A 14,453-nucleotide genomic window follows, 5' to 3' on the forward strand; every position below is an offset into this window, starting at 1 on the left:
TGGTGGCGTGGTGGCCTGCATCTCTGCTTGTTGCGGGTGCCCGACCTAGGGAGGAGGAAAGTGCACAGTGGCCCCCGAGCTGGGCAGAGGGCGCTGTAGCCTGAGGAGGGCGTGTGGCACGTGGAGGAGCAGCAGCTTTGGGCTGAGGCTGTTTTTGCCAGCACACCTGCTCCGTTGTGTTTCCTCCCCTTGTGCAAAGGTAGCTTTGTCTTTGGAGGAGCCGGAAGGACTGAAACCAGCGGTTGTTACACGTCAGGGTCACGCACGCTCGCTGACTTTATTTCGTTGAGTCCACGGAAGTAAGATCAAGGTGCTAGGCTTTTCCACCCACACTGACCACATCCACCCCCAAGTCTGCGGCCCTGCTGCCCGGATCATAGGTGCTACGTGGACGTCACAGAGCACCAAGGGCCCCTCCTTCCAGAGCTTGGGTCACTCAGGGCCCGCTGCCCCTTTTGAAACAGTAAGTCACACCCAGAGACGTTAGGTGGGCTCAAAGACCAAGGCTGGGGGCCTGCTGCCCGGCTGGGAACAGGGCTTGTCAACATGTGAGAATGTTACCAGAGATAGTTTTAGGGGACACGAGGGGAAAATACTGGAATCCCTGGAGAGGTATAGACCCCAGAATCGGCTTCAGGGACCTGGTGGCCACAGCCCCCACCGCCAGCCCCGCAGGTGGCGCCTTAGAAATGCTTGGAGCCAGGGACAAGCCAGGTGTGGTCTTGCACATGCTTTTTCCTTGTCCTGTCTCCCACTGCCGTCCCCGGCCACTCCCCTTCTGCAGGGTGCCCTGGAGGCCTTGGTTTCGTGGGTACCTGTGAAGAGTTGGGGAATTTTGCCAGGGTGGACTGCGTCGTTTTATAGAAACATGCATTTAAGACCCCCGAGTGCCCGATCTAGATCCCGGGCCATGAGGGGTGAGGGCCACCAGTGCTCCTCTGCCAGAGGGGCAGCGTCCCTGCCAGCATGCCTGCCCTGTGAGCACACATGCCGCTTGCACTCATTCTTCTGGTTAACGTGGGGTGACGGACTCACGAAGGTCCTTCCTAACTACCTGGCGTCTGGCCTCCAACTGCAGGTATGACCTTGATGCGTGTGACATTCAGGAGAAATACCCAGATTTATTCCAAGTGAACGTGGAGGTGGAGGTGGAGCCCAGAGACAGGCCCAGCCGGGAGGCCCCACCCTGGGAGAGCACCAGCATGAGGGGGCTCAACCCCAAAATCCTGTTTTCCAGCCGAGAGGAGCAGCAAGACATTCTGTCTAAATTTGGTGAGATCCGTGAATTTCAGACACACGGCAGGCAATGCTGTTCTGACATCTGCTGCCATCACCAGAAACTGTCGGGGGCGAACTTGCCCCCGTTCCCGTGTTGGTCACGCACAGGGCATAGGGAGGCCCAGAGCCCCCCGTGGGGCCGTCCCTGACATCAGCTTTCATGCCTCATGTGCTCGCATTTCCTGGGGTTCACACAGCATGGCTGCTCCCATCCCCCCCAGGACCCCAGGTAGCCCCTGCCCTGGGGAGTCATCTGGGCCCCACCGGGAGGGTCCGGTTGGCATCTCTTGCGTGGTCAGAGGGCTCGTTTTCTGGTTGCACATCTGTTTTAAATGCACCTGGAAGAAGTCAAGGCTCTGTTCTGAGCCCACAAGGCACAGGGGGTGGAGTCCTGCTCCAGGTTGGTCATCTCGTGAGCAGTCAGGGAAAGGGGTATGAGCCACCCGTGGGGGGCAGGGCTCATGGTCCCTGGTTCTTGGTTTGCAGACTTCATGTTCTCTTATGTGAGGACAGCTGAGTGTCTGTCCGTGGGGTGTGCATGTGGTGTGTGCCTGTAGTGTGCCTGCAGGGTGTGCATGTGTGGCATGGGGAGTGCAACGTGGGGTGTGCACATGCATGGAGTGTGTGAGTGGGGTGTGCACATGCTGTGTGCCTGTACGGTGTGCAGGTGTGTGGTGTGGGGTGTGCCCATGTGGTGTGGGGTGTGCGCATGGAGTGAGTCTGTACGGTGTGCCCGTGGGGTGTGCGCATGGGGCAGCCTCCGAGCCGGCACTGGCTGCTGCTCACAGCCTGGACTCCCTGGTCGTCAGGACAGATTCCTGGTGTGGGGACCCAGGCCCTGGGTGTGTGGCTGGCCCCTGCACCAGGCACTTTGCAGGCCGGGGCTCCCTTGCTGGCTGCTGTGGGCGGTGCGGCAGCCTGGGCTGGGCTCCTGACATGGCCTTCTCCTCGGCAGGGAAGCCGGAGCTCCCCAGGCAGCCCGGCTCCACCGCTCAGTATGACGCCGAGGCGGGGTCCCTGGACGCGGAGCCCACGGAGTCTGATTCACCACAGAGCAGCGGCACTGACACCAGCCACTTCCTCCACACGCTGGATTGGCACGGTGGGTGTGGGCACCTCCAGGAATCTTGCTGCGGGAGCAGCTGCCACAGCCGTTCGCGCTGGGACGGCATCTGCGGGAAGTGCTGGCTTGCCGGGCCTCACCTGCGTGTCGTCGCCCCTTGGGCCTGAACGCCTCCACCCTGCTCGGCCGTTTAGATCCTCCGCTCTGGGGCTTCCGACGTCGCCTCACCCTGCTGTCCTGTTTGCTGTGCTTTTCAGAGGAGAAAGATACAGAGACGAGTCCAGAAAGTCACTTTGCCAAGGAGAACCCATCAACCCTGGCCGAGGATGCAGGTGGGAGTGAGCCTTCGGATGAGGAAGCAGCCACACCATCCACCGAGAGCAGGGACGCAGCAGATGAGGACACGCCAGGGCCAGCGGCGAGGCTGCCAGAGCGAGAGTTGATTTTTGATGGGGCCACACCGGCCACACCGCAGGAGCCCACGCGGCAGGAGGACAGTGTCGACCTCCTGGGGCTGCATGCCGAGGCTGGGCTGGCCCCCCCTGTGCAGGCCAGTGGGGCAGCCCCCAGCACCGCCGACCTGCTCAGCCGCCTCCTGGGGGGCCCTGACGCTGCTCCGGAGGTGCCCCCGGGTGACCTGCTGGGTGAAGAGGCTCCCCTCCTCTTCGCAAGCCCAGCCCCCTCCTCGAGCGCACAGAGCCCTCCCCGCGAGGGGCCAGCTGGTACGTTAGTCCGTCCAGTGTCCAGCGGGGCAAGCGGTCGTGTGGCCTTGCTGTCAGGGCTCCCCGGGAGGGTCTGCTGAGGACGGTTGGGGTGGGGTCAGCCTGGCCCCTCGGCCACCCTCACCCGCTGGAGGCGCAGCCCAGCCCGGCGTGCTGGAGGAGGCTGCTACTCTGCAGGGTGGGCTCCCGAGGCCCCTCCTGCTCCAGGACCTGCCACCCTGTCCCTCCCGGGCCGCCTCTCCCTGCACTGGGTCTGAGAGGCCCTGGTGCTGGCGGGCCCTGCTCAGCTTGGTGGCTGATGCTGTCGGGAGACGCCTAGCAGAGCCTCACCTCCCCGCTTGTTGGGTGTCCTCCCGCAGCCGACCCCTTTGACCCTCTCCTGCTGCCATCTGGGCCCAACACCCAGCCGTGCTCCCAGCCTGACCTGTTCGGTGAATTTCTTCATTCGGAATCTCCTGCCACCGCGCCTGCGTCCTTCCCGTCCACCCACAGCGCCCCACCGCCCGCCTGCAGCACCGACTTCCTGCACCTGGGTAAGCTTCCTGCAGTGGGCTCAGAGCGTCTGCCCTGGGCACTCCGCTGGGTTTCAGGAGGGCGGAAGGAGGTTTCTGGGGGCACTGGCACGCAGCCTCGATCCGTGTGGCTGGACTCGGCGTGGGGAGCTCTTAGACGTGTGGACGGTTGTTGCTCTATGAACAGCGGCTCTCTTTGTCAGTTGGTCCGTTCAGTGGTCACGCGACACACCCTCGGGCCCCTGGGGGCCAAGGGAGTGGATCAGTGTGGTCGGAGCACAGTGTAGCCCCTGGGGGCAGCAGGTGCCCTCCCAGCTTCCCAGAGGACACCCAGGCAGTGCTGCTGTCTTTGCAGGAGATCTACCAGCAGAGCCCGGCAAGATGACGGCCTCCACCAGCCACCCGGATCTGCTGGGGGGGTGGGAGGCCTGGGCCGAGGCGCCGGCCCCCGCAGCTGCTGCAGAAGGTACGAGCCCAGCCCCGTGGAGACAGGTTCTCGGGCGGGCCTCTGCTGGGGCCTGGCGCACACGTGTGCATGTGTGTCATGTGTGACGTGCCAGGGACCCCACTGCCGGAGGAGTGTGGGCTGCGAGGGGTCCCCTGTCCTGTGGTTCATCTGTGCCACGGCTGGGTCTCAGGGCCAGGCCCTTCCTTCCCCCCTGGGAGCGCCCCGGGAGGGAGTGCCGTGGAAGGCCTGTGCGCCGTGCGCCCCAGGGTACTGCTCACGGACGTGTTTGCCCGGGGCAGCCCCCAGCCTGAGGCTCTCCCGAGGGCCCAACGCTGACGTACAGATACTGTCTTTTCATTTGCATTTTTTCAGGAGGAATGAGGTCAGCTGTTATTTTGTGTGTTTCTAGTTACTTGTATTTTTTTTACAGAGGGAGTTCAGTTTTTTTAAAGGTGTTATTTGTGTGTACTTATTAGTGGGGGGGCAGACAGAGAGGGGGAGAGAGTCTCCAGCAGACCCCCCTGAGCTCAGGGCCGGGTGTGGGGCTCAATCTCACGACCCTGAGATCACAACCTGAGCTGAGACCAAGGGTCGCACACTTAACCGCCTGAGCCACCGGGCACCCTTGGGATTCAGCGGTTTCTAGTTAACTTCTAAGAGCTCTCTATGTAGCAAGAGCCACCGCGTGTAAGGCCTGTGTGAGGTCATCATGGGCCGTGTGGTGGTGACTCGCACAGATGCTACGGTGTCTTACGTGGAGGCTACTCTGCAGCTCACGCCCTCATGAGGAATGTGCTGAAGCCCGCGTGCACTCCACCCGGGTGTGGGGACGTGGGACTCCAGGGTCAGGGCGACGTGAACCGGCAGGCTGGCTGCCGGAAAGAGGCGTCCCGGGCTGGCGTGCGGCCGCGTCTAGGGCTGCTGTGGGCACAGACAGTAGCCGATGCGGCCTCAGGAGCCCCCGGCACGCCTTCTCATACCCTCTGCGCTTCTCCAGGTCCCTTCTTCTCTGCAGGAGGCCAGCCTGCCGCCTCCAGTGCCCCCGCGAGCTGGACCAAGTCTCAGAGCCTGGACCCTTTTGCTGACCTCGGTGACCTCAGTTCTGGCCTTCAAGGTGATGTGCAGGACCCACCGGGTGGCAAGAGGGTGCAGTCTGTCTGGCCCCGGCCCCCTTGTGGGGGCTTGAGAGCCACGCCAACGCTGGGTGGCGTCAGGCGCATGTGGGCCACCTGGAGAGCGGGGACTTCGTGTGGTGGAAGGATGGACGAGATGGCCCCGCCCCAGAGCCTGTACCTGCTGCCTTTGGCCTCGACCCTCCTGGGGACATATCCTTGGGGTGCCTCTGGCTCCTGGGGACGCATGTGGGGCATCAAGACCATGAGTATCTGAGCAGGTTCTTGTCCCTTGGCAGTCAGCGGGCGGGTGGAAGTCCAGGCTGGAGACATCTGCTGGGAAGGCAAATTGCTCGGGGCGGGTGGCGGTGCTCCCCAGGGCTTTGTGGCTGCTCCCCGCAGCCCCTCATGGTGCCCAGGAGCCTTCGGGTTGGTGTGGAGATGGACCTTCCTCGGTGTGGGTCTGTAGGGCCCCCTCCCCTCCCCCCGCAACACTGGGGCTAGTTCTGCATCCATCTGGGTGAGCCCCTGGGGCTTGGTCTCTCAGTAGTTTCCATCTTGGTACATTCCTGGCGCTTCAGGCTGTGTCATCTCTCTGAGGGCGTTCCTGGGAGTTTGGGTTTTCCTGTGGCCTGCTTCCCTCCGTGGCCTGTGTGTGTCCACTCACACCAGGGGTAGGCTGCCCAGAGCCTCCTGTTGGCCTCGGGTCCTGCTGGGGGACACAGGACCTTTCAGGTCCCGAGTGACCCATCCTTGGGATGGAGCCTGGCCCTCAGCTGCACAGGGGCCCCAGACCCTCCGTCACATGGCCTCGGGGTCCTGGGAAAGCTGACGGGCGGGAAGGAGAAACAGATTCCAGTAGCAGACGTCAGAGCCCTCGACAGGTGATGGAGCAGCACATGAGGTTGGCGCGGCGCTGGAGTTGCTGGATGCGACCACGGCTGGCAGGTCCCCGTGGCGGTCCCGGCCCTTCTCCCAGGCACTGGGCCTTCGTCGAGACTGCATGGACTGGGAATCAGGAACAGCAGGGTCACCGTTAGTCTTCATGTGCTTCGAATTCAGCACCCAGTGGGTTATTTAGGAGACAGAACGGTGCGCTGAACCAGGTGCACGCGGCCGTCTCGTCAGCATCAGGAGCCCTCCCCTTGGGGTGTCTGAAAAGTCGGCAAAACTCAAAGCAAACGGAAGGAAATAATGAAGAGTCAAAACACACGAAGTAGAAAACCGATGAAACAAAACGTGGTTCTTTGAAAAGAAGAAACTCAAAAATCCGTAAAACCGGCAGAGCTCCACCAGGACAGATTGAAAGGGACGATCGCGCAAGGACACGGGGACGTCCCTGCAGGCACAGAGGCAGTGGAACCTGAGGTCTGGCGCCCGTCCGCCAGCATGGGGCCCCGTGTGGAGTGTCCCCGCCGCCGCGAAGGAGAGGAACGCGCACTTGAAGGTCTCCCAAAGAGGGAGGCCCCGGTCCTGGGGGGGCTTCGTTGGAGAATCCTACCAGGTGTGGAAAGAACGGACGCCAGTGCCCACAGCGTCTCCCAGGTGAGTTCAGGAAGCTCGTGTACCCTGGTACCCGACCGGAGTCCGTCAGGGACGTGCGGGCCCGTGCTCCTGTGTGGACGCGCACTCAGCACCACCCGCCAGGAGACCGTCGTCCTCAGATACCACACCCCGCGGGTCTGTTCCAGAACGAGCCTGCTTCCCGGCCAGCGGGCGCAGTCATTGGTGCAGTCAGCAGCCCCGCCAGCCGCGTAGGGGAGGGCTGTTGGTGGTAGGCACCGGGACTGGAGTGTGGGGCGCAGGCGCCGACCCGGTGAGGACGGCGCAGGCCTGCAGGTTCAGCACGGTCCCTGCGGGCAAGACCAGGACAAGCTCACGGTCGTGTTCTCTTGGGGAGAGAACCCCGAGTGGCTGAGACGGTTCTGTGCGGGGAGAGGAGCGTGGGGGCTGCAGCCCCTGCCTGGGCCTCACCCTGTGGCTGCCGAAACCTGCACCTCCTGCTGTCGGAGCCGAAGGGCCGCGGATGGGCCATTGCAGGTGGGAAAGTGACCTCGCCCTGACCCTCAGGCCTCACACGGCCACGGCTCAGCGGCAGTCCTAGACTGAAGCCCACGCAGGGAAACCTCAGGGCCCCGTAGCAGCCCCTGGAGCTGTGGCCACGGCCACCTCGACCACGATCCACTGCGCACAAGACGGGACACGCTGTGGGGTGGGAAGAATGTTTCCGAGCTCCATATCCGACAGCACAGACAGTACGTGAGCATGGGGGTGGGTGAAAAGCCGTCCTCTTGGAACATGGGACAGGGTGCTGGGCACCCAGCGCTGGGGCCACGTGGCGAGGGCTACCCGGGGCGGGGCCTCTGTGGAAGCACGGCAGCCCCGAGTGCTGGCGGGAACGTGAGATGGCGCGGCCACTCTGCCGCTGAGCGGCCAGGTCTAATGGAAGTCCTCGTAGAGCGACCGTGTATCTCGGAGAAGCGGCCAGGATCTGTGCCTGCCCAGGACCAGAAGCAGCCCGAGTCCTCCCAGCCCATGTGGACACTGCGTGGCAGTAAAAAGGAGCAGGTCCTGAGTGAGAAGCAGCAGCCACAAAGCTTACCCACTCTGATCCCGTTTCTAGAACATTCTTGAAACGACAGGCCTGGAGAGGGGGCACCCGGGTGTCCTGACGCGGTGCTTCGGTGAACCTGTGCACGTGGTGACCATGTGCACGCGCCGCCGGCCTGGCGCTGGCAGGGCTGTGAGCGGGGCCTGGGCCCCGGAGGTGGTCGTGGGGCTCGCTGAGCGTCTGCGTCACGATAAACAGTGGAAGAAGCAGCCGGGCGTTCTGGGGGCGCGGGGGCCGCGTGCCTGCCCTTGTCCGCACGCGCACCTGCCGGCCCCTGCCCCCGGGGCGGCCGCCCGTCCTGGTGTCTGACATGCGTGTTGTCCGGGGCCTGGGCCTTGTCCGCAGCAGCTCCCCAGGGACGCGGCAGCTGTCGGGCGTTCTGGCGCTAACCTCTGTGAACTGTCTCCCCAGGCTCACCGGCTGGATTTGCTCCGGGGGCTTTTGGCGCCAAGACGGCCCCCCCTCCCACGGGTGGCAGCTCCTGGCAGCAGACGGGTCGGCCCCCGGCCCAGGGCACCCCGTGGCCCCCCCAGGCCAAGCCACCCCCCAAGGCCTGTCCGCAGCCAAGGCCTAACTATGCTGCCAACGTGAGCGTGATTGGTGGCCGAGAGGAGAGAGGGGTCCGGGCCCCCAGCTTCGGTGAGTCCTGTATCCTGGGTGCGGTGTGTCCACGGCACCGTCCTGCCCATTTGTCCAGCGAACAGCCCGCCCTGGGCAAGTGTCCAGCGAGGCCCGGTCTGTGTTCGCCCAGCGGGGCTCCCTGGGGTGCACTCGTGTCTGTGGTCGGGGGCTGCGGCCGTGTTTGTCACGGGGATGCCACACGTGGGTAGACCCCCAGAGGTGACGGACGCAGCTGTCCTTGGCTCCCAGGCGGTTGGGCTGGAAACAAGTTGGCCGGCTGGGGGCCGTGTGCGCGTGGGGCCTGCCTCCTGCCTCCCGTTAGCAAGGTGCACAGCGTCCTGCAGCCCCTCGCCGTGCGGGCAGGTCTCGCCGTGTGCGCCGTGGGCAGGGCCCCACCCCGTGTCCGTGGCCAAGCCTCCACTCTCCCCCAGGCCAGAAGCCGAGAGTGTCCGAGAGCGACTTTGAGGACCTGCTGTCCCACCAGGGCTTCTCGTCCAAGGCTGACCGGAAGGGGCCGAGGACTATGGCCGAGATGCGGCGGCAAGAGCAGGCGAGGGACGCAGACCCGCTGAAGCTGAAGGTGAGGCTGGGCGGGCGCCGGCTCTGGGGTGGGGGCTCCTGCACACGCGACGGCCAGCAGCACTCCCCCCCCCCCCCCCCCCCCCCGTGCAGCACCCGATCCGGGACGCCACAGGGTCTTGGTCCGCATGTGGGCTGCGGTCGCCTCCCTGCCTTCTCGGCTGCATATGGGGTGATGGCCAAGTGCCGCAGCGTCTACACTCACCAGACGTGACCCTGTTGAGGGTGACTGGCCTCCTCTGTCCAGGGGTTGGGGGGGGTCCTCCCTGCAGGTGGCTGTGGTCTCGTGGGTCATGTGACTGCCCACGTCCTGGGAGTCATGGGGGGGAGCGGGGGCAGGCTGTCTCAGAATGACCCGCTGGCAGCGAGTGGTGTGTGGCCCGGCCCAGGGGGTGCCCAGGCGGGATCAACACAGAAACCGGGCGTCGGGTGCGTGCCTAGGCCGAGTGTCTTGCGGGCAGAACCTTGTTCTGCTCTGGGTGGTGCGTGGAGCCGTTGGCACGATGCCCGCTGCTTGGGGGCAGGGGGTCGAGGCCCGGTCTGCTGTCTGAGCACCCGTGCGTCCCACAGCTCCTGGAGTGGACGGAGGGCAAGGAGAGGAACATCCGCGCGCTGCTGTCGACCCTGCACACCGTGCTGTGGGACGGCGAGAGCCGCTGGGCCCCCGTGGGCATGGCCGACCTGGTGACCCCCGGGCAGGTGAAGAAGCAGTACCGCCGCGCCGTGCTGGTGGTGCACCCGGACAAGGTGAGCACGGGGCGGGCGGGGCGGGGCGGGGCGGGGTCTGGGCTGGGGTGCTGCCGGCCGCGAGTCTGAGGCCTCCGCACCCCTGGTCCGGCCCCCAGGCCGCAGGGCAGCCCTACGAGCAGTACGCCAAGATGATCTTCATGGAGCTGAACGACGCGTGGGCCGAGTTCGAGAGCCAGGGCTCCCGGCCGCTCTTCTGAGCCGTCGCGGTCGAGGCTGTGCATGTGGCTCACGGAGCCGGAAGCTGCTGAGCTCGACCTCGAAGGTCCCGTCCCGTCCGCGGCTGTCACGGCGTGGGCTGGTGTGGCCACCCCGGATCGCTGTGCTCCGCCCTCAGGTCGGGAACAGACGCCGCTCCCCGGCACGAGAAGAAAAAGCATTCCAAAGCCTCTGAGTTTCCTTTTCTTTTTCTGGTCCCAAAGGAAACGTGTTGATTACGTCCCCCCGTAACTGTCACGGTTTGTGGTTCATGTCAGTCTGTCCAGCGGCCGTCGCCTCGAGAGCGTGTCTGCTCGGCCGCCCCGAGCCCCGTGCGCGACCGCTCCCTGTGTGTGATCAGCCTGCGACCGCCTGTACATAATTAAACTATTTTCTGATGACGCTTGTTTTGGCGCCGTGTGACCCCCTCTGTGCAGCGGTGCCACCGTCGGGCTGCTCTCGGCCCCGACCACGGAAGGCAGCGCGGGAGCCCTGCCTGGAGAGCCGCGGATTCGGGCCCCTCTGGGCCGCGGGGTCTGGGGGTCGGCCCTCCCCGCGAGCACTGGACGGGCCCCACAGTCCCTGCGTGTGGCCAGAACGGACACCCCAGCGCTGGCCGTGTCCCCGCGCCCCACCCGGCCACGTCCTCACGGCGGGGCGGACACGGGCCCTTCGGAAGCCGTTGCTGAGGACGTCCGCGGCACCTGATGAGAAGCTCGTTGAAGCCAGTGCCCGTGTCTGCGTGGTCACTGCGCGTGGGCTTGGGCAGGGGGCACACGTCAGCCCGAAGCTTTGGTCAGAAGTGACTTCACAAGGTCCTGGGGTCATCCTGGTCCTGCCCCGAGGCTGATGCGGGTCAGCACGGCAGGCCTCTGAGAGCTTGTGTGCCCCCTGGTTGCTGGGTCCAGGGTGGTGCTGGAAAGGATCCAGAAGATTCTGGACGCATTGGGACGCCCGGTCCCACCACCCGCCTCCTGGGTGGGATTGGATCACAGGTGAGTTAGGCCAGAGTGCGAGCCTGCAGACACTGCAGAGGAGCACGGGGCTGCCGGGAGCCCAGCCCTGGACCTGGACACCCCGACCTGCGCTCAGACCCCACCTGCCCCTGTGTGCACCCGTGCAGGTGTGCGGGTGGGCGGGCGGCCCAGGCCTCATGAGGACGGGCTCTGGCCTCCGCCCTGCAATCCCTCGGGGGTCTCGTGGCGGCAGGATGCTGGGTGGGACCCCGCCTGCCCCGGCCCCCAGGCCTGGCCCCTCCGCCCCCTCCCGGCCCCGGCGGCTCTGAGCCTGGAGCGCCGCGCCGCCGTCTGTCCTTGCAGAGGTGATGGCTCCCACGGGGCACCGGGCGCGGAGTCCCTGGGTTGTGACGCCCTCACAGCTATTCTTAGCCTCCGGCTCTTCAACAAATAATGAGCGGCCTAAATAGCTTCAGAGATTCCGCATCAAAGCCGCTCTGGACCCGGCACCAGGCCAGACTCGCCAGGACCCCTCCCGAGCCCTGGCCACCCCGCCTCCGCCCTCCGCCCCCGTAGTTTGCCCTAATTTACTGTCTTGGGGTGACATTCAGAGGTTCCCGCCGTCCGGCTCACAGAGCTCCTAGCCTGTGGACCCGGCGTGGGGGCTGCTCTGTGTCCTGCAGGGCCCGACCTGGGGGTGATGAGGACGGTCAGGGGCCAGGGGCGATTCCTGGGCACCACCACAGTCCCCATCTGGATGTGGGCTCGGGTCAGGGACCAGCCCAGGACCCCGTGCCTGCCCCAGGTCTGCAGGAGATGCCTCTCCCGTGACGGCGACCTCGGGGCCCTGGGGACGCCGCCCCGCTGGGGGTGTGTCCCCCCTCCCCGCCCCGACAGCCGGCACCACCCCATCTCTGGGGCCCCGGCCGGGCTTGGCGGTTGTCTTTGTGCCTGGTGACGCGCCCTCCTTCCTGCCAGCACCTGTGTCTGCAGCTCCTGCGGGACGGACGGTCTGAGATCCGAGTCTCCACGTGGGGCCCACCGGCTGGGCGTGGCCGTGGGCACCGGGGCTGTGTCCTCGGTCCCAGGCACGAAGCAGCCTCACGGCCCGGCTGGCTCGGGCAGAGGGCGGGGCGCTTGATCTCAGGGCTGTGAGCTCAAGCCCCACTCAGGTGTGGAGATGACTTTTAAAAGAATAAAATCCTTTAAACAACCCGCTTTCGGTTCTGTTCCCGCCTGGTTCCTGGCAGCTGCTTGATGCAGGAAATACGTGCGAGTACAGTGAACGATTACGGGGCGCCAGCGCCGCAGGGCTGGGGGTTCCCTCCTGCCCCCGACTCTGCCCTCATCCCCGTGCCCCCAGGGCCCCCACCCCATTGCCTGCAGCCTGTCGGGTCGCCCCTGACGCCGGCGCTGCCGGGAGGGCAGGGCACACGGAGGGACACAGGCTCTTACCCGCGGCTGGGCGCGCCCCCCGGGGCGTGAGGGAGGCCTGGACGGGGAGGAAATCCTGCTGGGTGGCACCTGGCCTGCACACTCACGCTGGACGGGCGGGGCAGGGGCCCCCGAGGTGGCCCGACGCGTGGCCACAGCCCAGCTCCAGCTGCGCGGGAGCCGCAGGCAGGCTTCTCAACTGGCCACGGAGCGCGCTGTTCCTCGCGCGGCGGCGCCGGGTGGGACGCAGGCTCCTGGGGGGGGGGGGCGGGAGTCCCGCCGCCCACCCCCAGCCCACGGCTGTCTCCGAGGCTGATCTGCACTGTCCGCGAATGGTTAGGACCCATGAGGCCGTCGTCGGGACCAACGGCAGCATCGGGAGTCGGGCTGCCTGCCTCGGTGGCTGCCGTGAGGGCCCCTGCCCGGGACACGCCCGCATTCCTGCCCTGCCCCGTGTTCAGGTCTTTGGCTGTGACCGCTGGAGCGCTGTGCCAGCCCCGGAGGGGCGCCAGCCTCCCCGCGGCCCCGTACGCCCCGCAGGTCTGGGCCCGGCTTCTTGCCAGGTGCACGCAGCTCACCATCCTGCGCCGTCCCCTCGCTCCGCGCTCGCCTTGCTGGCCGCAGGGCCGCACGGAGGGCTGCCCGGGCCCCAGGCTGCGGGTCGGTGTCGCTGCCCCGGGACAGCAGGAGGCCTTGGGGCAGTGGAGGCTGGGGGCCACGGACTCAGTTGGAAGCCCCCACCCAGCCCTGGGCAAGCCCTGGGGGGGAGGGAGGGGCACCCAGCTGGGGGTGGCCCCGCCCGCCTTTAGCCTCAGCTGGACTGCCTGCTGGGCTGTCGGGGTCCTTGCCCGCAGGGGGCTCTGCAGGCGGGCTCCGCCCGGATCCTGAGCTGTGCCCCCAGCCCCGGTTCCGCCCGGCCCCGCGGCCAGGAGCAGCGCTCACCCCCGTGTCCAGGCGGGCCTGCCCGGGAGTCACTGTGCTGGCGAGGGGCCCCTGGGGTGTTGAGGGCACAGGATCCGGGTGGGGATCGGCCGATGGGTGACCGTCCACAAGGGCTGAGGTCAGCGTCTGCTCCATCCCCTCCTCGTCCCCCGCCCCCGGGCACCCCTGCGAGCCCCACGTCCCAGCTCCAGGCTCACCTGCCAGGAGCCAGAGCTGCAGGGGCCCCACCCTCGGGCAGGAAATGCCAACCGTCCCTTTGCCGGCTCTACTGGCCGTCCTCCCCGGCAGCAAACCCTGGCCGGGCCCCAGGCCGGCCGCCCCCCGGCTGCCCCAGGGGAACAGGCTGCGCCCCGTCCCTCAAGCTGAGGACGCACACGTCCCCACAGGTCACAGCGGTCAAGCAGCGCATCCCCACCCACACCGGGCCCGTGGCCGGCCCTGTCCAGGCGCATTGCGTGGCCGCCACCCGGCCTCTGCCCCGCCAGGCGCCGCGCCCCTGCCCGGGAGCTGGAGAGGAGGGGCGCGGGGTGACGACAGGGCGCGTGCGGAAGGGGCCAGGCGGGGGAACACGGCGCGTGCACTGTGGGGCCTGCTCCGGCCGCCCACCGCGATGCGGGGGGCTGGGCTGGGGGCCTCTCGGCTCACTTGGGGAGAGGCTGTGAACTGGGGGAGGGCGCAGAGCCCGGCCAGGCAGGGGCAATGCCAGGGCAGCCGAGGGGCCCCAGGGGGCAGTCCCGCCCGTGGAGGTCACGCACCTGGTGGAGTCCAAGGGCTGAGCCCGGCTCAGGAGGGGCTGCAGGGTGTGGTGCAGAGCGGGACCTGTTACAGGGGCCCGCTGGGCTTGCTGGAGGGCGGAGGGGGGCCTCTGGGGCACAGAGTGGCTGGGACGGGGCAGGGGGTGGGCAGCACATCCTGGGCGGCCATTCGTGGACCCAGGACGGAGGTCTGCGGCCCGGTGGGGGTCACGTGGTCATGTGATGGGTTCCAGGGAGGGGCCACTGGTCAGAGAGCGGAGCCCACCCCCAAACTGGGGGATGCGACCAGATGCCCCCTGAGGCCTGGAGATGGCCCAGCCTGGACATTCCCGTTGTGGGGGCCGCCCTCCTGGTGACTGTGAGACACGGGGTCCCCTGTCGGTGGGGGCAGGGCGCCCTTGGAAAGTGCATGTCATCGCCAGACCCCGGCGGGGCGCAGTGTGGCCCAGCATGTGGGGTGGGGCCGGGTCTGAGC

At 66.7% G+C, this 14,453-nt stretch overlaps 1 protein-coding gene across 7 annotated transcripts in view; it reads left to right on the forward strand.

Moving 5' to 3' along the window:
* GAK (cyclin G associated kinase) overlaps positions 1-10,292 on the forward strand; it is a 54,881-nt gene extending 44,589 nt beyond the window's left edge. For 6 of the 7 annotated variants that reach the window (XM_041752247.1, XM_041752249.1, XM_041752251.1 and 3 more), the window contains 10 exons: positions 1,079-1,272; positions 2,234-2,380; positions 2,599-3,063; positions 3,423-3,596; positions 3,931-4,041; positions 5,021-5,137; positions 8,158-8,385; positions 8,799-8,947; positions 9,517-9,693; positions 9,792-10,292. In XM_041752247.1, the coding sequence (XP_041608181.1) occupies positions 1,079-1,272; positions 2,234-2,380; positions 2,599-3,063; positions 3,423-3,596; positions 3,931-4,041; positions 5,021-5,137; positions 8,158-8,385; positions 8,799-8,947; positions 9,517-9,693; positions 9,792-9,893 (1,864 nt within the window). In that variant the 3' untranslated portion in view covers positions 9,894-10,292. The remainder of the gene's footprint in view (positions 1-1,078; positions 1,273-2,233; positions 2,381-2,598; positions 3,064-3,422; positions 3,597-3,930; positions 4,042-5,020; positions 5,138-8,157; positions 8,386-8,798; positions 8,948-9,516; positions 9,694-9,791) is intronic. The other variant, XM_041752248.1, reaches the window with a different exon arrangement.
* The last annotated feature ends 4,161 nt before the right edge of the window (positions 10,293-14,453 follow it).

Source organism: Vulpes lagopus, chromosome 4 (assembly GCF_018345385.1).
Source record: "Vulpes lagopus strain Blue_001 chromosome 4, ASM1834538v1, whole genome shotgun sequence".
NCBI classification, from domain to species: Eukaryota; Metazoa; Chordata; class Mammalia; order Carnivora; family Canidae; genus Vulpes; species Vulpes lagopus.